Source organism: Notothenia rossii (assembly GCF_949606895.1).
Source record: "Notothenia rossii genome assembly, chromosome: 8".
NCBI lineage: Eukaryota > Metazoa > Chordata > Actinopteri > Perciformes > Nototheniidae > Notothenia > Notothenia rossii.
Window position 1 is genome coordinate 29,778,519 of NC_136906.1, and position 22,466 is coordinate 29,800,984.

Consider the following 22,466-nt stretch of genomic DNA (forward strand, 5'->3'; position numbering starts at 1 on the left):
AAGAACGAAACAAAAACCTCACTCTAAAAGTGGTACAACTAACACAAAGAATCTATACAAAAACACAGCTAAACTAAAGGCAACAGTCACAAATCCTAACTATACTCTAAACACTAACTAAGCTACTCTACACTCTAACTAACCTACTCTAGACACTACTAATCACACAAGTTTTAACCCCAGAACAAAGAGCAAGTAGCGAGAGGCATCTGCCCACCTACAGAGCCTCCAGAATGATGATTGTCCCCAAGCTTTGTAATAATCTCCAGCAGGTGTGCGCCGGCTGTGCGCTGCGATTGGAGTGCGTCGGGCCCGGCGTGCTCCAATCGCAATCTTCAGGGGCGGACCAGGAGATGGGAGCCAATGCCGGGAGGGCAACCGCACAGCTCATTTACATAGAACACACACAGCTGAAAACACTCAGACGACCAGGAAGGCAGCAGCCGTAACAACAAGAAAGGCTCTTGAGGCCTAGTACCTAGCCAATTTGCAGCCCTAGGCGAGATTTTATAAAGAATAAATGAAAAATCTCTACAAAAGAGAAATATACTACAAAAACAGAATTTTAAAGTAAAATGCTTCAATCTGCTGCACTTTGAGCACACAATTACTAGAGACTTGGGGCCTCATTTATAACGCCGTGCGTAGGATTCACGTGGGAAGGTTGCTTACGTAGTACAAAGCAAAAAAATAGGTACAGAAATGTTGCGACATTTTCCGATTCACAAAACATTGCGTACCGGCGAGGGAAGTGCGTATGGCACTTCCTACGCTGGTTTCCATTTATAAATCACAATCGACTCGAAATGCGGTGCAGCTTTTGCGGGCTTCACGTAACGCCCATATTTGCCTATAAATAGTCAAAGAAACGCCCATTCATTCATTCATTTTGACTGACTGCATGAAGAAGATCGCAGTAAATGACGACAGAACAGCTAAAATAGACATCTCACACCGTGTCAGATTTTGGTTATTTTGGGGAGGTCGAGAAAAATCATATTGGTTGGTGGATGCAGTTTGAACCAAAGAAGCAGCATGGAGGTCGGATCGTCACCAAAATAAATAAATAAGTGGTCCGAAAAAGGTTAATGACAAAATAAATACACATAGCCTTCCTCAGGCAGTGTGTTTGTACCGGGGACAGGAAACCCCCCCTTGATGAGAACCTGTAAGAAATGATCAGGGAATCCCTCCGGAGTGGAGTCATGACGACTGGATCTGAATTATTTGTTTGTCTTTGGTGGTTTCTGTTCCAGCTGTTGATCAGCAACTATATATCCATAATCCACCAGTTAAAGGAAATACAACTAATGTGTTGTGTTATATTAGCTGTACAATTGACCACATATGGTGTTCTTACTTTCCATACCTCCTGTGTTTTACGAGCTACTTATCAAGTCTTGGCAAACGGCATAAAATACGATTAAACGTGATAGTATATAAAACCATGCTCGTATCTACAACCTATAGAAATGCAAAACGGCGTCAGTTTAGACGTAATTCTGTCCTCCTGCTTACCGCATCATTTATGAGAAAACATTTCATAACATTAACACAACATATTCGATTCGAGTTTTAAATAACATATCCGTATTTATTTATTTCTCCAATTTATGTTTTTGTGTGCACTGAGGAGTCTCAAACAGGCGTTTGTTTAATCATTTTAAGATTGGCTTTAATCAATTTGTGAAAATGAATTCTTCATATGATAAATGAGAGGTAGCATTTTATTTATGGAATTATTTCCACATATTTCTCTCCATTCTTCCTTCTGCCAACGGTGTCGCAGTTTCTCGTCTCTCACGTTTTTGTGCTTAGTGCGTACGCATGGGTTAGAGTTTGTGTGGAGGACCGCACATTTTCCCGTGAAGTTAGTATTTTATAAATCGCAAACATTGCGTAGAAACTGGCGTACGCCATTTTTTGAGCGTATGTCCCTTTATAAATGAGGCCCCTGATCTAGGGGATACAACTCTAAAAACACCCATATGAAAAAGATCGGTTTACATTTTAATAATCAAATAAGTATATGAACATAACCAATAATTTCAAACCTGTTTTTATTTATCCTAATAATTATAAAGGAGTGCCTTGGAAATATGTGTTTACATAATTTGTAAACACATATTTGTTTGAGACCCACTGAGATAACTTAGACTAAAATTAACTATCTAAACGCTCAAGAGTCCTTTACCTCACTGAGCCTCTCAGTCTGACAGGAGAGCTCTCCTCCACCCTGGTTGTAGAAACATCTACTTCTTATATCCGTTAGCGCAGCTAGCACCAGATTCTAATAACAACAGCGCCGGTACCGGTGCGCCCTCTCTTTCTCTCGCTCGCTCTCTCGCTCCCACGCTCCCACGCTCGCACTTTGGCTGTGAGCTGCGGGCGCCTGATAAGCCAACATCCCCCACTTACATCACTTACAGCGCCCATCGTACAGGGCAAATGAAAAGTGTAGCCGGGGTGAAAAGGGTGTTACATTTACTTAATTATGAATATTGTTACATCAAGGCCGAAAATTAGGATGAGCGCCAATGGTCAAAAATATTGTTTTCCCCCTCCCAGAGCTATCAGCGCAGCGCCCCCCCAGATATGGCGCCCTAGGCGACCGCCAATGTCGCCTATGCCAAATATCGGCCCTGCCAGTACATACAATGGCAATGTCTTAGTAGGCGGAGTCGGCCACTAACGTCTCGACAGTGACGTCAGAGTCTAATTCCCGCCTGCTCCAGCCTGATCCAAATGAGGGCAAAGAGGCGGAGCCGAGACAGGACCTGTTGCCACCGAGCTGGAAGTAACAGAGCTAGCTCAAGCTAAGAAGCTAAGCTAACATGAAATACATCAAATCAAACCAAATCAAGTTTTATTTGTAAAGCACATTTATGCATGCATACCAAGTTACTGCGTGGCACTTTGGTTTTGATAAAACAGTGTAGTTCCACTATATAAACGTTCATAATCAAACGAGACAATCTGCAAGAGAGATAGCAATTTTTTTGTTATTCTTAATGCTTGTCATTCCCACGTTAATTAAATAAAAATAAGTACCGATACATAGCAGAAAATTGTGGCTGAGTTCAGCTTAATAAGCCTTGTTCAACATAATTTATTTAGCTAATACTACAGCGGGCTGCAGGCGAACCAAGTCCGCGTTTCGCTGCATTCCTTGATCTCCAGTTATAACACCGGACTCCGCCGCCGGGATGCTAACAGAGCCGCAGGGACGCTAACAGAGCTGCAGGGGGCTAGCTCTGGCCACCGGGACGCCAGCTGGAGCTAGCCCCCTGCGGCTCCGTTAGCTCCGGCGGCCACCACTGGGATAATTGTTTCTCCTTTTAACATTTGCTCCCGTTTAGCATTATGGGCGTCATAGCCATAGACTATAAAAGTCTTACCCAAGGCTGACTCATAAACTAAACTGTATATGTATATATATATATTAATGCTGTCAAAATTATCGCGTAAACAGCGGTAATTAATTTTTTGAATTAATTGCGTTAAAATATTTAACGCATTTAACGCATGTGCAGAATGGCCCGCCCCATACATCCCACCAGTGGCAGCGCCAGGGTATGACTGGGGTAGGCTACACCCATACCAAGAAATGGCTTAGCCCCACCATGAAAAATGATGTTAAAGTAAGCAAAATAAAGTCTGCCAACTCGCGCCGAGAATTGCACAGACAGCAGTTAGTAAGATTGATTTCAGTAGCCACTTGTCTGGAAATACCGAAGACTAGAAACTGTTTTGAAAACTTTTGTCACGTAGTGATCGTCTTCTCAATAGAACATCTTTGATAATGTCTTCTGGCTGTTGCAGGAAGTCCCAACGGAGAATACTTTTGCTGTAGTACAGGGGTGCACATAACTGGTACGCAGGTTATGTGCGTAATTTGAAATGCGTACCGTCACTTGTGTCACAAAGCGCATTTGCGTACCTACGTACTTGTGAAGCTTTTCCAGAAGGCGGTTAGATCACCGGACGACAGAGTCGGTCTCAGTGTGCACAGACAGGGCTGCTGTTAACGTCGGTCTGTACAACGGAATTGTGCCAAAACCACGCCAACCGGCTGCGGAGGGAAACTCCCCCCCTTCACTGGGGAACTGTGCTAAAACAGCTGATCACAGCGTTCACACTCTGTGGTCAAGAAGTACTCCACTAGCCCCCCCCCCTGTCGACTTTCCTGAAGTGCTCCCCCGTTGATGGAAATCAACACGTAATGAATTAAGACCCCACGGTTTGATGATTGATAGGTGTGTGAGCTGTCTTTCAATTTGACACACAGAAAAATGTTATAATAAACACACATACTGTATGTTAAATGGATATATCCGCCTTCTTTCATTTATATTTCCATTCCCACAACAATATACATAAAGAAATGGCATATTTTGGACATAGTTCGAATGGTGATTAATCATGATTAATTAATTTTTAAGCTGTGATTAATCTGATTAAAAATTGTAATCGTTTGACAGCCCTAATATATATACACACACACACACACACACATGTATAAAGGGTTACGTCCTTAGCTTAGCTAATAAGCTATATAACAAGCTAAGCTAACAAGCACACAAACACCTGCTAACGGGGTTAACATGTATAATATTATCATTTTAGACTTCTTGGAGTTCTGTTAGTACATTCAACCGCACAGCACGACATTTTAATTGTCTGGTATTTGTAACAACATTCCCTAAAAGGCACAATCACCACGAACACGAATAAAGGGTTGAGTACAGTAACTACAACTAGCTAACGTTGTAGCCTAGCAGAGTGGACAAGTTGCTGTTAGCTGACGGTGAGGAACGTACCTGTCCATCAAAGTGACCACACCCTAATTTATGCAAAAACTTTAAGACCTAATATAAATAAAAGGGTCGCGTTATAAAACAATTCACTCAACAATTAATAATCATTAAGGTGGAATCTAACTATATTCCAAATCATTTTTATTGCATCTAGGGCTAGAAACATGTGTATTTCTGCTGTAAATGTTGGGCATTTTAACATAGGGATCTATGGAAATTCATCCTTTCTGCAGTCATCGCCTATCGGCCAATAGATGAACTGCAGTTTGTGGCACTTCCTTATTGGCCTCCAGGCTCTGCCCTAGAGTTTGCCGCTTGGAGATAACCTGTACTGTAGAGCACATGTGTTTAAAAAGCAGGAAATAAAAAAAGGAACTCACCTTGTGATAAACCCACAAGAGAAAAAGTATTTGAGCTCCATACTGTTTCAGAAATAATCGTTGATGTGGTTTAGAACAGGATGGCGTTTTATCACAGCAGAATTTTACTTTATCTCCGGTAGAATTCTGATCAGGCATTAGCTCTACCTCCTCCTCTTTTTTTTCTTTTTTTCAAGCTAAGGACCCAAAATCCGCATTTCTCTAACAGGGCTGCAAAAGAGGGGTTTGAGCAGTATGAGGCATGGCTACAAGGAGGGATCTGTTTGGTATTTCAAGCAAAAAACTTCAGACATGTTTTGTATAGGTATGGCCCTACAATATATTTTTCCAATATAGCATAATTGGTCCACTTTAAATTGAGGGACAATAACTATTTTAATAATACAAATTGTTCCCCATAATGTAAGCTTGATCTTTCCCCATTTCTCTAATTTTTTTAAAATCTTTTGTTAAATTGGGTTAAAATGTAGACATATTTTGATTCCAAGTTATTTCATGCCTTACGGAACCCATTTAAAATGTGAATTTGTCCAACATATACAGATGGAGCGATTCATTTCGGACAGTTTGAAACGCGAGGGCCGTGATTGGTACGTGATCTGCCCTCGCTCAAGGGAAAACCTCCAGCTTGACTTGAGACCGCCCCCGTGATAGATAAATGTATTTATAATGAAGCCAGCTGCAATGGATCATTGATCCACCAGGAGGTGCAGTGGGGTTCCACACTGGAGCTCATGTGAAATAAAGTCAGATACAGTACGCTGGATGTACAGCGGAACTTTGTTAAGATCCATATGTCACGGATATCATACTCTGTGCTAAATAAGAGACATGTAATCATTTACAAAACATCAACATGTTGTTATTTAACAAAATAATTTTTTTATTCGAAAAAAACGAACGGGAGGAAATGCAGCCCGGCTCTCGATTTTTAATCCTAATTTAATCATCATCTTCACCACGATCATTTATGTTTATGTTCGCCGAATTGACATGAAATCACTGACACATATGAATATACTGTATTCAACTTCATTAAAAGGTTATTAACGTGCCTAAACTCAGTAATTCACCAAAAATATGTATATTTTAATGGAGTTTCGTCGGTCGATCAGGATCCCAAAGTGTAGCGGAGGGATCCTCATCTGGATGAAGGGTGTTATTTTCCCCATAAAGAACAAGTCGCTGCAAATTATCCCGCTTCTTACATGGCCACATTCTCAACAAAGTAACGACATGACTCCTAATATTAATTGAAATGCTTTTATGGATTTAGAAAATGTTTTTATTGATTTAAAAAATAGTTGTATGTATTGATTTAAATTCACATGCATCCGCTAAGAAAAATAGTCCGTTGTTAAAGTTTTTTAAACAGTCTGAATGAAACGGCAGCTTTCAGCTGTGTATTTACACAACTAATGGCCCATCAACCACAGCTCTCTCCCCCCCTCCCCCCCTGATCTTTCTTCTCCAGCAGCTAAATTAACAGTAGGTTACTCTGAGTGACCATAGACTGTATGTGACAAGCTTACAGTTAGTGACGTAACAACACCATAAAAGCTGGTGGGTTGAAAGCAATACGGGAGGTAAAAATAACTACAATAATTGTGACTTATTTATTGTGGCTTTTATGTTTTTAGGTATAACATTTTATGTCATTCAGGCTTATAGTTCACCCTTCTCTAAAAGCCTTCAACAATGACAATATTCATTGTAATTTAATAAATCCTTCCAACACACATTGTAAAAAATAGCCTACTGTAAGTTAAGAAATCATTTCAATATGTACATCTTCTGATGTAACAACAATAACATTATAAATAGTAACATAGCTGAACATGGTATTGCACATTTAGCTTTGAGTGTTACTGACCTGAGATGTTTTTATTACATGAATTAAGGTGACTGAGGCTTTTTAACATACAGGGATGCAAACTCATCAGGTATGAAAAAGGTGACAAGGATCCGAGCCCCCGGCTCCCCCACCCCACGGAATGACAGAGGATTTTAGCAGTCAGAACAACTAAAGCAGCAGTGTTAATAATAACAGAAACGCCAAAGAGTCACATAATAGAAATATATAAAAGCATTTATTTCAAATTGTTGAGCAGTCAGTTTATAATTTTGGCAGCACTGTTGAGCATTTTGAAAATGTATTTTCGTGCCTCTGTGCAAGGCTTAAGTCTTTTTATCTTTATAGCCACATGGTGTAAAGTAACTAAGTTCATAAACTCAACAAGTACTATACTTGGGCACAATTTTGAGATACTTGTACTTTATTTAAGTATTTCAATGTTTTGCTACTTTGTTCTTCTACTCCACTACAGTTCAGAGGTACATGCTGTACTTTGACTCCACTACATGTATTTAATACCTTTAGTTACTTCACAGATCTGGATTAATTAAGTGAAATATAATCAAGTGTTAAATCAGACTTTAGTTCCACCTGGAGTAAATCCACAAGCTACCCTGCAGTATACAAAGTCATTCAAACTACTGTAGCTGCACCTTTAGCAGATTTGAGAACACTTTCACGATCAATCATTATAAAACATATCATATCTATTGTTCTGAAATGGACCAATCTGCACAATGACTACTTTTACTGTCGCTACTTTCACTATATTTTGATGATAATACTTTTCTACTTTTACTTGAGGAACATTTTGAATGCAGGACTTTTACTGTAACAGAGTATTCCTACACTCTGGGACTATTACTTTTACTCAAGTACAAGATCTGAGTACTTCTACTTTTACTCAAGTACAATATATATACTTATACCACCTCTGTTTATAGCCTATGAAAAAAACTATTAGAAATAGAAGGCTAAAGCTAACGTTAGCAGATAGTGACAATGTATGCTAGCTAGCTAGCTCAACGATTCCTTAAAGTCCATGTAATGTCCAAAATAAATGTTATTCTGTGTTAATAAATCGCTTCATCACTTTCCACTGTTTCATTTGACATATCAACATCAATGATTCTTTCCATAAATACCCCCCAAATAACATGAAATGTGTGCCACTTTCCCGTGTTATTCCGCTCCGGTAGCGAAAAGCTTGCCAGCCATTAACCCAGCTGTGTGACGTCACACGTGGCAAACACCAGCCTCGTCTGGATTGTTTGTTTTGTATCCTTCCGCTATTTTCGCTCAACATATGTGTAACCGGACCTCGCTAAACTTTTTTTATCTAACAATTCATGATGGGGAAGCGATGTGTAGTTGTGAGCTGTGAATGTTTCCTGATTGCTATAAACATTGATCATGGGTGCTGGAAGATTGTGCACAAAACTCGGGTCAGAATTAAGTTACTACAGGTGTTATGCCAGCTTGAGCTAAAGTCACCAGAGTACAGTGAACTTGCCTAGTGACTGAAATATATAAAAGTTGAAGTGAAATAAGTAAGGCCAAAAATGAATTACGTCTGAATATCTTTATTATTTTTACCACTTTTAATTATTTGTGGGCTCGCACATATACCAAAATAGACTAATGTAGCCTACACTGCAATAAAGATAAAATGTTACAAGTGAAAAATTAACAAAAGAACCCTTTTTTATTTATCAAACAGTAAATTAATACAATCTTACAAATTTGCGATTTGGAAAATGTTGTTATATTTACATGTTTCTTTGGAAAAATAATATTGTAAATGATGTACTTTGTAAATTATTTACATCATGCGAAACCATTTTAACCAGTTCAGCTGCATGACTTATGTCAAATTACAGATTTGGCCATTGAAATCCCTGATAGCGGCCTCCCGGTTCAGGGAAAGTCTTCCGTATCTCGGTTACAGCACATGCAGGCAGCGGGACTCTGATTTTTGGGCCGAGTACACCCCAGCACCAACGTACAAACTGTCGATAAGCTGTATATCGATACTTCCTAATGAAAAAAAAGTATACAGATTATAAATATATTTGGAGAAAAATAAAATGTTATGTAGTACTATTATGTAGCAATGGTTACAAATTGGCTTATAACATGATATTTGTATTTTACTTGTACAAAATAAATATGAGGTTATACATGACTGCTTGACAGAATCATAGACCTCTTATATATTTCCTCACATGTGTAGTTGTTTCTTTTCCCAAGCATACATTGAACTTGCATACACAGAAAAAATAAAAGCCAAGCTGTTTTTGACTGCTTGAAAGAGTTTAATGGTATCTTTAAAAGTGTACCATATCTGTAGCGACTAAAAGTATTATATGAAAGCAAAGCTGCAATAGGCAGTTGGGTCAATCAATATTTACTTACTGGTGTAGTGGGCCATCAACTGCTCTGCGTTGTTGTTTGTATTGAAGATACGCTATTTTCAGTGTCCAAACACTGAGACAGCCTTCTCTAAAGCCTGGGTGGCTAATAATGCACCTTGGGTTCTCGTCGGTGTCTTCTATCTGGCAGAGTCCTGCACGGGTCTGATTTTCAAGACCCGCTCCCACCCCGCACCCGTGACGTGCAGTACCGAACCCGCCCCGCTACCCGCACATATTGCCAATTAGTTCCGCAACCCGACCCGACCCGCCGGCACATGATCCGCAACCCGACCCGAACCCGCATATATATAAGCAGTGACAACGTGCAATTATTAACACACGCAGTTGCATATTTGGCTCAAAAAGCCTGGGATGTTGGTTATTTTCTCCATCTAGGATGTCACCAAAAGCCTCCCAGACGTTGGATTTCGCTCTTGAGGAAGAGTTATTGTAAATGCTGTATTCTCCGCTATAGAGAGCTTCACCTCAGCCATTCAGAATGTGGTGCGCTCAGCAGCAGATAGATGCACTGCAGAGGTTATGATTAGCCTATGCTCGGTACCGCGGAGGAGAGGTCTGAGGATTTAAACATTAAACTACATTATTATTGTTTAAATATATTTATTATGCAACACCCGCAACCGGACCCGCATCATCTTTGTTTTACCCAGAAGCGAACCCGGAAAAAAGCGTTTGAAAAAATACCACCCGCAAATCACCTTTTTTGCGGGTCACCCGTCGGGTACCCGCGGATACCCGACCCGATGCAGGACTCTGCTATCTGGTCAGTAGGTTGCAAACTGTCTATTTGTTCCATCACCTGCCAGATCTCTCTGCAGCATACACATTCATCTGCAGTGGGCATGCTTTCACAGCATTGACATGTACACCTGAATATTGTACATAACATTAAAAAACAAAACAATATCTGCCGGACGTGTGAGGAACAGATGACAAATTAAGATCGACATTTAGTGCAGGTCAAATTAAATAAAACAGAATTTACCATTCAGTATTGCCGACTCGAGTCTCGCCGGCTGCGGAATCCGCTTCTCTTTCACAAGTTTCTGCCTCGTTGTTCGATTGCTGGGCAGGAGGCTCGTACTTATAAGGCAAGATGCCTTGAAGTGAAAGGCTAGCTGGTTCACTCTCTACTTCTGTAACTGAATCCAGATAACCCACCGAATCTGAGCTTGAATGATCGCTGTCGCTGTCGCTGTCTGAAGTTATCGCGTTGCTTGCCATTTGGACTGATTTGATCAAATGGCAATGTTTGCCACGTGTGACGTCACCGCTCGTTCGGGAGTGATCGGGGGCGTACTCGGCAAACTTCGGAACCAACATCGGTTTTTAACGTATATGTCATTTAATTATGACGAAACTTTAAACATTTTTATTTATTTTTATTCTGGTGATATCTAAACTACATGTTAAAAAACACCTGTGTTAGATGCATTACATGGCCTTTAAATAATATTGCCACAGAAAAACTTTTCAGTTCACATCACGCTCTGCCGCTCCGACGGGGAGCTCTGCTCTGAACACCTGAACGGCCCGTTCTAACAGCTGTTCACCAGCGGTCCAGTCTGTGCCACAGTGACTCCGGACGCACAGTTAATATTAACGAGCGCACCCGTAGGTAATGTAGCTGCTGAAGCTAGACCATCATCTCGGAGCAGCAGAGCCTTATTATACATCCATGAGCAGAGCCGACAGGCAGGAAGACTCGTGCACACAGCTCGTACTTCATTATAATATATAAAAAAAGAACACCGTGCATGTCATGATGGCACATAACAGCTCACGGCCGCAGATTACTCCGGATCCCAGCCCCCCCCATACCCCAAAAATATTTGTATTGCAGATCTACATGAATCACACAAACGACTTATTTTGGATTCAAAACGGCGAATTTCGCCGAAAGGTGACAAGTTTTCATCACTGAACATAGACAGAGCACAACTGAAACATAACATCTGAAACGATGTAACAACATAATACACTTGTGGGGATGCTTGGGATGTGAGGATTGAGGGACACGGCTTAGAACGGGCGTGTCGCCTGGCAGGACAGGAGAGTGTGTGCACCAGTCTGCCTTGATCTATGAATTCATGTCCGTGACACTCACTGCTGCCCACAGCTGTTTTATAGAAGGAAATTCCTTCACTTCATGAAAGTGTTTTAACCAAACACACCTCTACACACACATGACGGGTGTTATTTTCCCCATAAGGAACAAGTCGCTGCAAATCATCCCGCTTATTACACGGCCAAATTCTCAACAAAGTAACGACATGACTCCCAATATTAATTTAAATGCTTTTATGGATTTAGATTTTTTTTTTATTGATTTAAAAAATAGTTGTATGTATTGATTTAAATTGACATGCATCCGCTAAGAAAAATAGTCCGTTGTTACAGTTTTTTAAACAGTCTGAATGAAACGGCAGCTCTCAGCTGTGTATTTACACAACTAATGGCCCATCAACCACAGCTCTCTCCCCCCCTCCCCCCTTGATCTTTCTTCTCCAGCAGCTAAATTAACGGTAGGTTACTCAGAGTTACAAGCTTACAGTTAGACACAACACTGTCATTGCAAGTGACCCTCAGTTAGTTGACTTTTATGTTCAACTGCTAAATTCGTTACTGATAAAAAAAAAGGGCTTCTACTGTACCTAATTACCTTAACACTAGAACCGCCAGAGGTTTTTGTATAGGCCTACCTAAACCCGTCAAATCCCGCTATTAGAATGCAATTTTTAACAACATAGGTGCTACATAACACACTTTCAGGAAAAGTCAAGGACTGGGAGACTTTAATATTTTATTGAAAAAAAGTTACATTGCACACACACAACAACACATCACACAAATTGACCCGATTGGCGGTTCTAGTATTAAATAAACTCACTAATTAATGAAACCAGTTCAATACGCATTATTCTTATTCTTATCATTCTTTATGAGCGCAGAAATAGTCTTAAAATCAGATCTGTTTTTAAATGATATCTGACGGCAGGCAGTTAGCTCTGATCACCTATGACAAATGCGCCGCACCTAATCGCTGGCCATTCAGCCACAGACACTGTTCGAAATGGGGGGGAGCTAGGAGGAGCTTGGCTCCCCCGAAGAGGGAGGGAGCTCCCCTGATGGCTGACTTTGAGATAAATAGGGGGAGCCCAAAACAGTCGTGCATATTTGTGTCACACAGATTAGAAATGTTGAGTTTCTGTAAATAACAGTTCTTGAAATAAATAATAGTTATTGTTCATTACAGTTTCTGAATATTTGTTTTATATGTGTGAATATGTCTGGGTGTTGCCATCTGTATGTGGCGGCGCTGCATTCTTACTTACGTTGCTATGATTATGGCGGTGATGCCGGCGCGGTATTTGAAATGTTCATATTAATATTTTTTTAACTCTGGCTGTGTAATAAAAAAATATGGCAAAACAAAAACAGCCAAGCGTCACAGCTTTTGGATTCACAAGCAAAGAAGCGAAGGAGTCTAAAAATGACAACGTGAACGGAAAACAACTTTTAGTTGGCCGGCTGTAAGCGGCGTTAGGGTCGAGTTTGACAGCTCCACACCGAGGGAGAGGCCTGCCGATGCGGAGCCTGAAGAGGCTTCAACAACGGCCACATCCGCCGGCATAGTGACACCGTCTGTATTAGTAGAAGAGTGTTTTTATAGCAATTGATCGCATCCGCGCTGCTGCGCCAGTCAACAGAGCGTGCGTGTGACATATTTAAAAGCAGGATGTGCTCTGAAAAATAGGGCTCCCCGAAAGCAAATGGGTAATTCGAAAACTGACAGAGCTCCCTCTATACAAATCAAACTGTAGAAGGTGTGAAAGCACCTATTGTTTTAAATAATGGTCGGAATGTGACCTGTGAGCCTTCTGAATTACCGTGGGACAGCACATTCTAAACTAAAAGGTTCAATCAATAAAGTAACATCTTATCTTATCTTAATAATATCTTCATATTAATAATAATAATAATAAATCATACAGTATGTGTCCGAAAGGGAGCAGGAGGAAGCAAACACAAAAATATACTGCATATTAAAGCAAACGATTGTAAAGGTTAAAGTATGAGCATAACAAATAAAGAAGTGTAATGTAAACATTTACATTATAATTATGATTATTTAATATATAAAGACTATATATTATTGAATTACAAGATTAGATATACTTTAGTTGATCTAAAATATTGATGTGTTCAAATGCTCTTCAAAACACAACTGAAAGTCCATGAAACTTGTCTTTCTGTATTTGTGAATGAAGCGCCATCTCCTGGTTAAAACCTGAAATTGAAAATCTGGCAACACCCTCTTGGAAAATAGTGGGAGGGCTTAACATTCCTCTATACTGGTCTTTGGCTGGTGGTAGGCAGGAAGCTGTAACCTGGAGTCCGAAATTCAGTGCTCCATCTGTAAGGATGGCATGAGGCATGGCCTCAGACTTATTCCAGTTGACTGTGCATCCTGAAAGTTTAGAATATGAATCAATAGTATTCATTAAGTTTGGCAAGGACGTCAGAGGGTCTGTTTATATATTTATGATTATATTTATTTAAAGCGTTTTGTATTGAAGCAGAATATTAAGTAAGATCATTCTTTTTTAATTATTTGCGATAAATATTGAATTCCTGATTTTTAAAGAATGGGGAATTTCAGAAACAGAGCTTTTATTTTGAAGGTCTGTTTTCTGCTGTGCTTTGCAGCATTTATTTTTTCTTATTCCTGCATATTCCTTAAACCTTTAGGCACAATCGTATTTCAGTATACCATTCGTTGCAATCTTGAAGGAGCCTGGCATTTCAGATTGCCCTTGACAACAACTCCCTGGGTTTTTGTGCACAACACACTCAAGCCTATGAAAAATATGTATGTAGTTGTGCCAGAGGAAATCAAGAAGCCGACTCACCTCTTTGGGGGTGTAGGAGCTAGCGAGAGTCACCAGGGACCAGAACAAGATGCCCACGCTCATGATGTACTTCCTGTTGTACCTGTCGCCCAGGTAACCAAACACAGGAGCCAAGAACATGTAGCTGCAGATAAAAACTGGAACAGACAACAACACTCAGAATTCATCTTAATACATATATTACACTTATATATATATATACAAATATTATATAAATATACAAATGTGTACGATTATGAATATAAAAATAAATAAAGTAGAATTTGCTAGCTATCTATTATTAAATTAGCTTGCTCTAGTTTATGAATTCCTCTTTATATTTCCACATTCAGTGATTCTTGTTCTAATAGCTAATATGTGTATAATAATCTAGTTCTGTTTACCAGTTTGGAGCAGGCCGGATTTCTCATCGTTAATCCCAAAAAAGTGCTCGATGTCGGGGAGAACACCTGGGGGGGGGGGAGTTGGGGGTTGTGGGGGACAAAGAGGCTTTCATTTGACTTTTCAGGAGACAGACACACAATCACCACAACTTTAAAGACAACAACAAAAATATTTAGAGACGGCATCGGGATTTTACAATTTACTTGAATTTAATTCTACTTTCCTGAATGTATTAATTTATTTTTCAAACTATAATTTGGTAAAGAATAAGGGCAAGATGACATGTGTATATTCTGTATTCAGATTATATATATATATATATATATATATATATATTTGAATAATAAATACATTTTTTATAAATATTTATATTTTATTTCATTTAAGCCTTTTTCTAAAGAAATGTATATTACTGCTTTAATCGAGACCAAATGATTTGTTATCCAATGTTATTTTGATAATGAAATGTTGGTCATTTTTCATATACGTTACAAAATTATCTTGTTATAGGCCTGAGCTTGTTAAATAGTAAACTGATGACAAAACAAAATCAGTCAAATTAGAACATAAACTAATGTTTTAAAAGCAAATAACTGAAATAAAATAAGGGAGGAATACAAATAATTGGGGATGGGACGTTATGATCCTCACTAGCTGTCTTTATTGTTTACATAAACAAACTTTTCATAATGCAGTAATTATTTAATGCATATTATTCATTAAGGGATTTATCAAAGTGCCTCTAAATATATGCTTCTTATCGATATCTAATATTTATTTCTAGAAGTTTATTAGGACATTACTGAAAAATAACAGTTTTTCTTCCAACCCATCTTCATAAATCTTGTGATATTACATCCCTGATCAGAATCAGAATCAGGTTTTGTACCAGGTAGGTTCACACATACGAGGAATTTGACTTGGTGTCAGGGTGAATACATAAAAGTAAAACAAGAATTAAAAACACAGAACTATTTCAAAAAAACTATAATAACATTACAAAAAAAAAAAATATATATATAGTCAAATATAGCAGGATTTACATAGAAATAGAATGGAATAAAATATGGAATAAAATGTGGCAGTAATAAAAAAAGAAAACAGATATTGTGTACATTGTGTGCATGTTGCCTTTGGGAGGAAATGAAAGCCTGTGAGCGGTGTACCTGCCACAGTGAAGCGGTCCATGTAGTTGAGCAGGTTGATGTAGCAGAGGACGAGGACGGTCAGCAGGGCTCGGACCTTCGACACGCCGCTCGCCTCCTCCTCCTCCTGCGGGCGCGGAGCCCCCCCGCCCTGCTCCTCAGGACCCTCCGCCTCGCTCTCATCGGAGAAGAACGGCACCACGTCCGACGCCTGCTCGCTCAGAGACATGGCTGCCGCTGAGGGGGGGGGGGGGGGGGTCAACAGAGACGGTGAGTGGAGAGTCAAGGGATTGCCATGAAAATACACTATTAGAATATAGGAGAATTATCACAGAAGTAATGTGGAGAGATAAGAGAAAGGAATACAATTAATCAGGGCAAAGCAATAAGAATAAGTCAAATTAAGAGGATCAAACAAATTTTTTTTTTTAAATCATTATAAAAGAAATATCTAAAGAAAATCCAATAATACATAACTATCCAATTCTAAATATATTTTCAAATTAATTGAGAAATAAATCAATAAATAAACGCTAATATAAATTAAGATGCTTAGTATTATTATTTTATACGGTGTTATGGTTTATTAAATATTTTATTTGTTCCTTTTTATAATTCTTTTAAATGTGGTTATTTATTCTCTTTTATTTCTATTTACATTTGTCTTTATATTCCTACATTCATTGAAAAAAAAATTGTTTACAGATGTGTCCTTCTTTTTGGCACTGTGCAAAGTGTCAGGATAGATAGAAATGAATTTGAAAGTGAAACATAAAACAATGAATCGTTCTGTGTCATGTGTTTGGCCTGAATGAGTGGTGCAAACAAACGGTGGCAGCAGCTGCACCGGAGAATCAGGTCTACTGATCATGTGGGACTGAAGTGACACTGAACACTCACATGAACAACATCTCACTCTTCCCCGTAGGAAGGGTTGGTGTTCTGGTGCCTCACAACAGTGAATCAAAGTACATTTGTTGCGTTGAACATTTTACAAATATTGTATTTGTCATTTATGGAGGTCAGGAGAGGCCAAAATAAACAATAAATGAGTAAATTAATTAATATGCAATTAAATGCGCAAAAATAATCATAAGAAAATACGTTCAGGCTTTAATTGATATGTTAACTTCCCAGATAAATCAAAAGTGAAAAATGTCCGACGCAATTTCTCAAATTGTACGGGTCATCTTTAAATGTTTTGTTTTGTCAGTCCATAATAATAATAATAATAATCACTTCTTATGATAAACACTGAGAATTTCCACATTTCAAACAAAGCTTTTTCTGAGATGATTGAATTCATAGTGACTCTAACGGATATTTACTTGTCATAAAAGAAAAATGTTCTGTTCATTCTGTCCAAAAATAGATATTTGAAGCTTTGTTTTTTACAAGACCGATTTAAAGTGCTGCATAGGGGTATTATATAGTTGGGGGATAAGCTATATTGTGTTATAAATAACATTAATTATAAAGAAGAAAGATAATCCATAACAAAATATAATAATGTAATAATCGTATGGTTTAGAGACTATGGCTGAAAGGCATCAGCAAGGATTTATTTCTAAGAATAAATCATGTTGCACAAAACGTTAACCCATCGAACAATTAAGATTACAAAATGTGTAACACTTGTCTCGAAACAGAAAAATCAATGTTAAGTCTGTTGCACGAAAACAATTTAAAATGGGATCCAGCATTAACTTTGAACTAATAATGACTGACTTTTTGAGACAAATCTATGCAAAATAATCGCTTTCTTGATGCAAAATAATCACTTTCTTGACGCACATTAAAGGACAGAAAAAGGAAGAGAGATGTGAGCTTCTCTGTCGAGCCATCATGAGTAATTGTTAATTTCACTAAACTGAGCCCAGTTACAAGACATCCCCTCGGACTGGGATGGTTTTCTTTTCCCACATTCATCTAAAAAAAAAAAATGGTAAATGAGATCAAAAATATTTAACATGATAATCAGTGAGGTTTTGTTACCTTAGCTCAGAACCATGCTAACATAGCCCCCCAGTCTATATGCTAAGCTAAGCAACAGTACTTGAGTAAATGTACTTAATAACATTTAAATACAATTTAAAATACAACTACTCATTAATTCTACTCAGAGTACCTTAAAAGGCAACTTCACTGCCTGCAGAAAAAATGTCTGGTGCTGTACAGAAGTGAAGAAGAGGAAGACGTGACCAGAGAAAGTCATGTGATCACTAAACACAATGGCCAGGAGCTCATGACAAAGAAGGCTTCTCAATTCTCTAATTCCCCTCCTCGACTCTTAGTCCCACCCACAGAAGATGCGAGCGGAGGAGTCGAGGAGGGGAACCGAGGAGAGAGGAGTGGAAGCAGCAGGCGTTTAGAGAAATGAGAACTCCTCTCATCTGAGCGGTCATTTTAAAGAGACGTCTATTAATGATGACAGGAGGCACAGCAGCCCTCTGTCTGATGGACAGATGTGTTCATGACGACGGTATAATGAGACAATAACAGGCTACAGATGCAGACATATACACACACATATATTTATATAAATATATACAATTTCAGAATCAAACAAGTATGAGAGTACGCTCATAACACAATCAGAGATTGGATATATTGCTCCATTCGAAAGCGCATTTCATTGATCATAGGGTTATCAGTTTCAGGACATGACATTACATGGCATTGTAACTTCTTTAGAGACTTACGCGCTGTGTGCGCACGAGTAAATAATAAGCCACTGCTAAATATAGGCTACCAACAGTTAACCTACTTGTTGGACACCACTCCAGACATTTGTAGGTACTCTGCGTTGCATACAACATTACTTTTAGAGTGGTGATGAAATGTCTTGGGAAGTTTAAAAGGTGTGTAATGCAAAACTCGACACGTCTTTAAGATGATTCTGAAACAATATGAACGACAGTTCAGACTCAATTCAGAATTCTGCCTGTTTTATGTACCTCGGTTTGCAACGAACTAAACGTTATATAAAACAAGTAAAACAATTAAAAGTTGATATTTAAATTAAATGATGCGTTCGGCCAACTCAACAGATGGTTTCACCAACGCTTCTTTATAACCTATGAATATTTTCTACAACGCTCAATGTGAAAAACAGTTCACCGAGAAAACAATACATCGCCTTCATAACAGTTGAAAACACGTCGCTAAAATATTATCACGTAAAAATGACACTATATTGATTGCGTGTAAATGATGCAGGACGGTATGCTTACAATAAATAAATTATGCTTAATAATGTTTTAAATATAAAAAGCAGACAATAAAGCGAGGCTAAATTCGCAATATTTTGAATGGAGTCTGGCATGAGATGTCTCGCCACGCCAAGTACAAGATAAAGGTACGTAGCGAAGTTTATCAAACCTTGAGTCTTATCCGTCTTTATAAGGAAACTCATGTGTGTAATACTTGTTGTTCATTTGATGCAGATAATACGCAGCTAACTGTGGTCCAGTGACCGTTCACAGTGAGCGTGTTAAACGCCCGTTGTTGGTGTTGTTTACCTGGGAAGATGAGTAAGGGCTCTCGCTTCCCTCTTCTCGCTGCCGCCGCTTCAAATATCGTCTTTGTCACACCGAGCTGTGAATTTTATTCAAACTCCATTTTGTTGCTTCAACAAAAAATGCTACTTCCTAAGAATAATCTTTACCATGACGCGATTTAAAATATAAAATCTTAACTCCAGGAGACTTCAGAGATGACAATTGTGCACCGCGGCCATGTTGGCTCTGACCAAACTTCCGCTTCGCAGCTCATATGACTCTGTGAAGTCATTGACACGTGACAATAATAATGAAATGATTAATCTAATCAGTTGGATGAAAACAGTTATTTACATCATAATTGTGTCGTGTATTCATTTCAAGCTTTATTATTAATTACGTGGTGGGGAATTTGTATTATTTGATGAGTATATCTTTATTGCCTAAGCATATTTATTTATTGCATGTGTATGTTCTTTAATTACATAGCACACATTTAAATCATAATAGGTATATATATTTTACTTTAAAATACAAATTGATTTATTTCATAGCCTTTTTTATTTTACAGGAAGATTTATAAATTCTTAGTCATTACGTATATTTGTTTATTTCATAGCCATATTTGTTGTATAGTCATGTTTATTTATTTCATAGCCATATTTAAATATCTTCTGCATTTTAATTTATTTTGTAGCCATTAGTATTTATGAGTTTTAATTTCTATACAAATTTACCTAGGATAGATCATAGGCATATTTATTATTTCAGTGACATATTGATCTATTTTATGGACATAATTATTTAATATACATATTTTATTTATTCAAAGCCAATTATTTTAATGTCATAGAGATAGTTATTCATTTCAGTCATATTTTTCTATTTCCAAATGCATACATATTTATTTCATAAGCTTAGTTATTTAATTCATAGCCATATTTATTTTTATTTTATATATTCTAGCCATATTTATATGTCTATGAATTTATTATAAGGCAATTCATAGTTTCTGGAAAAATAAAAGATGACATAAGCTGCCATTGTAACAATAAAACTAAAGACATTTTAAATGAATGGATGAAAAAAACAACATTTTGATAGTAAACAACATTTTGAATGTAGGACTTTTACTTTGCAATATTTTAACAATGTGGTTCCGTTTCTTTTGTAACAATATATAAATACTTCTTCCACTATGACTTCAGTAACTTCTAATAATTTTATTATTTCCAGTAACCGTAACAAATTAACAAGTATTATTGTACAGTCACAAAAACATTACAAGTATACAATTGTACAATGACGGCTTATTTACTCTGCATTTCAAAAAAATGTGTTATCATATAACCCCTATTATAACCCTATTAACTCTGTATTTAACATCTACAAATAAAGTGACTTTTACAGATAATGTAACTGCACTGCCAAACCAGTAGATTTCCATTGTTTTTTGTTTTATTATTGCGGAAAATAAGCTCTGTGGCAGACAAACATTAATGATACTTACACGTTTGGTTCCGCATTATAATTTATAGATATTAACGCTACTGTATGATTGTTGAAGCCTAAAAGCAATTTCCAGAAGTAAAAAGTTAACGTTATGCTAAACGGTCACATTCCTTTTTGTCACCACGCAAAGCTAAATGCGGCTAATGTTCGCTGTGATGGCGTTTAGTAGTCTCATCTAGCTACTTGTTAGCAACCGCTGCTTTTAAGAAATGTAGAAGCTTGAAAAGTGGGGTAATAAAACCTTAAATCTCTTAAGCTTAACATTCCAAAAAAACGTTGAATGAGACGAGTAGGAAGAGCTAAAATGAAATGAAAAACGAATTTCAGGGGTGTTGACTCATCCCTGCAGCACGCTATGGTTAATGCAAAATTAATTGATCTAGGTCCAAACTTCGATGATGTCACCGTCCTCCATGTCGAGCTGTGCCGGAGTCTGCCTGTCCGTCACTTTGCAGCCATCAAAGTGGAAGCGCACCTTACTCTTGGCGGGGGCGGACATCTTGGACATGTACTGGGAGAAGATGGAGCCCAGCGGAGCATCCTGAAAAACACACACACATTATTATTATCATTTTAATAATTATTAATATAATAATCTTTAATAATAATAAAATAATAAAAACATATACTCTAGTTCTTACTTCCCCTACCAGCAGCTAAAACCATATTAAAAACGGCTAAATCAAAAAAGGGACTACAATTCCCATCATGCCTATTAAGAGAAATAACTTTGGGCAACCTGTGTGGTAGTACAGTGAGCACATTTTATAACAAATAAACCTCTTGTTTATAAAATATATAGTTTATTTTACTTTGTTCTAAAATAGAGAACATTTTACAAAATCATATTCCAGCCTGGGAAAAATAAAGAATTCTGATTCTGTTGTAAATTCTGTTCCAAGTTCACATTGAAGGTACTTGAGAATTGTTATTTTATGCTACTTTATACTTTTACTAAACTAGAATCTTTGTAAAAAATGTTGTACTCTTTACTCAATTACATTTATTTGAAAGCTTAAGTTACTGGATACTTTGCAGATTAGGATCATATTACAAAATCTATATCAACTAATACATTATGATATTATCATAGGATAAGCTACGCAGTAGTATATCAAATAATTTAATAAACCCCACATTTACCAGCTGTAAAACTGAAGTGATGAACACAATAAGGCATCTATGTTTATAATTTAATAATAACATATATATCATTCTTCATGTTGGTACTTCATGTGTTCGGTTCTTCAAGTATATTTAGATGTTAACACGTTTGTACTTTTACGTAAGGTAGGTTTTCATGCAGGCTTTAACATGAGTATATTTGCATTGTTGTATTGCTATTTTTTAACTTAAAGTCTATTGCTATTTTAGGCATATATTATGGGTTTCAGATATATAAAAAACATGTCTGTTTGCTCAAAATACCAAACGGATCATACATTTTAGACATCCCTCATATTCCTCTATTTCAGCCCTGTTAGAGAAATGCTGATTTTGGGTCAGTAGCTGCTGGCCCCGCCCC

General features: G+C 37.8%; 2 protein-coding genes across 2 annotated transcripts in view; both read right to left on the minus strand.

Annotated features, from left to right (window-relative positions):
* spns1 (SPNS lysolipid transporter 1, lysophospholipid) overlaps positions 1-19,954 on the minus strand; it is a 40,660-nt gene extending 20,706 nt beyond the window's left edge. Inside the window, exons 1-4 of the mRNA XM_079644918.1 lie at positions 19,451-19,954; positions 15,951-16,166; positions 14,784-14,849; positions 14,401-14,537 (exon numbers count right to left, since the gene is read on the minus strand). Coding sequence (XP_079501044.1) covers positions 14,401-14,537; positions 14,784-14,849; positions 15,951-16,158 — 411 coding nt within the window. The 5' untranslated portion in view covers positions 16,159-16,166; positions 19,451-19,954. The remainder of the gene's footprint in view (positions 1-14,400; positions 14,538-14,783; positions 14,850-15,950; positions 16,167-19,450) is intronic.
* Positions 19,955-20,637: 683 nt separating this feature from the next.
* Positions 20,638-22,466, minus strand: part of nfatc2ip (nuclear factor of activated T cells 2 interacting protein) — a 28,544-nt gene continuing 26,715 nt past the window's right edge. The window contains exon 9 of the mRNA XM_079644919.1: positions 20,638-21,482. Coding sequence (XP_079501045.1) covers positions 21,321-21,482 — 162 coding nt within the window. The 3' untranslated portion in view covers positions 20,638-21,320. The remainder of the gene's footprint in view (positions 21,483-22,466) is intronic.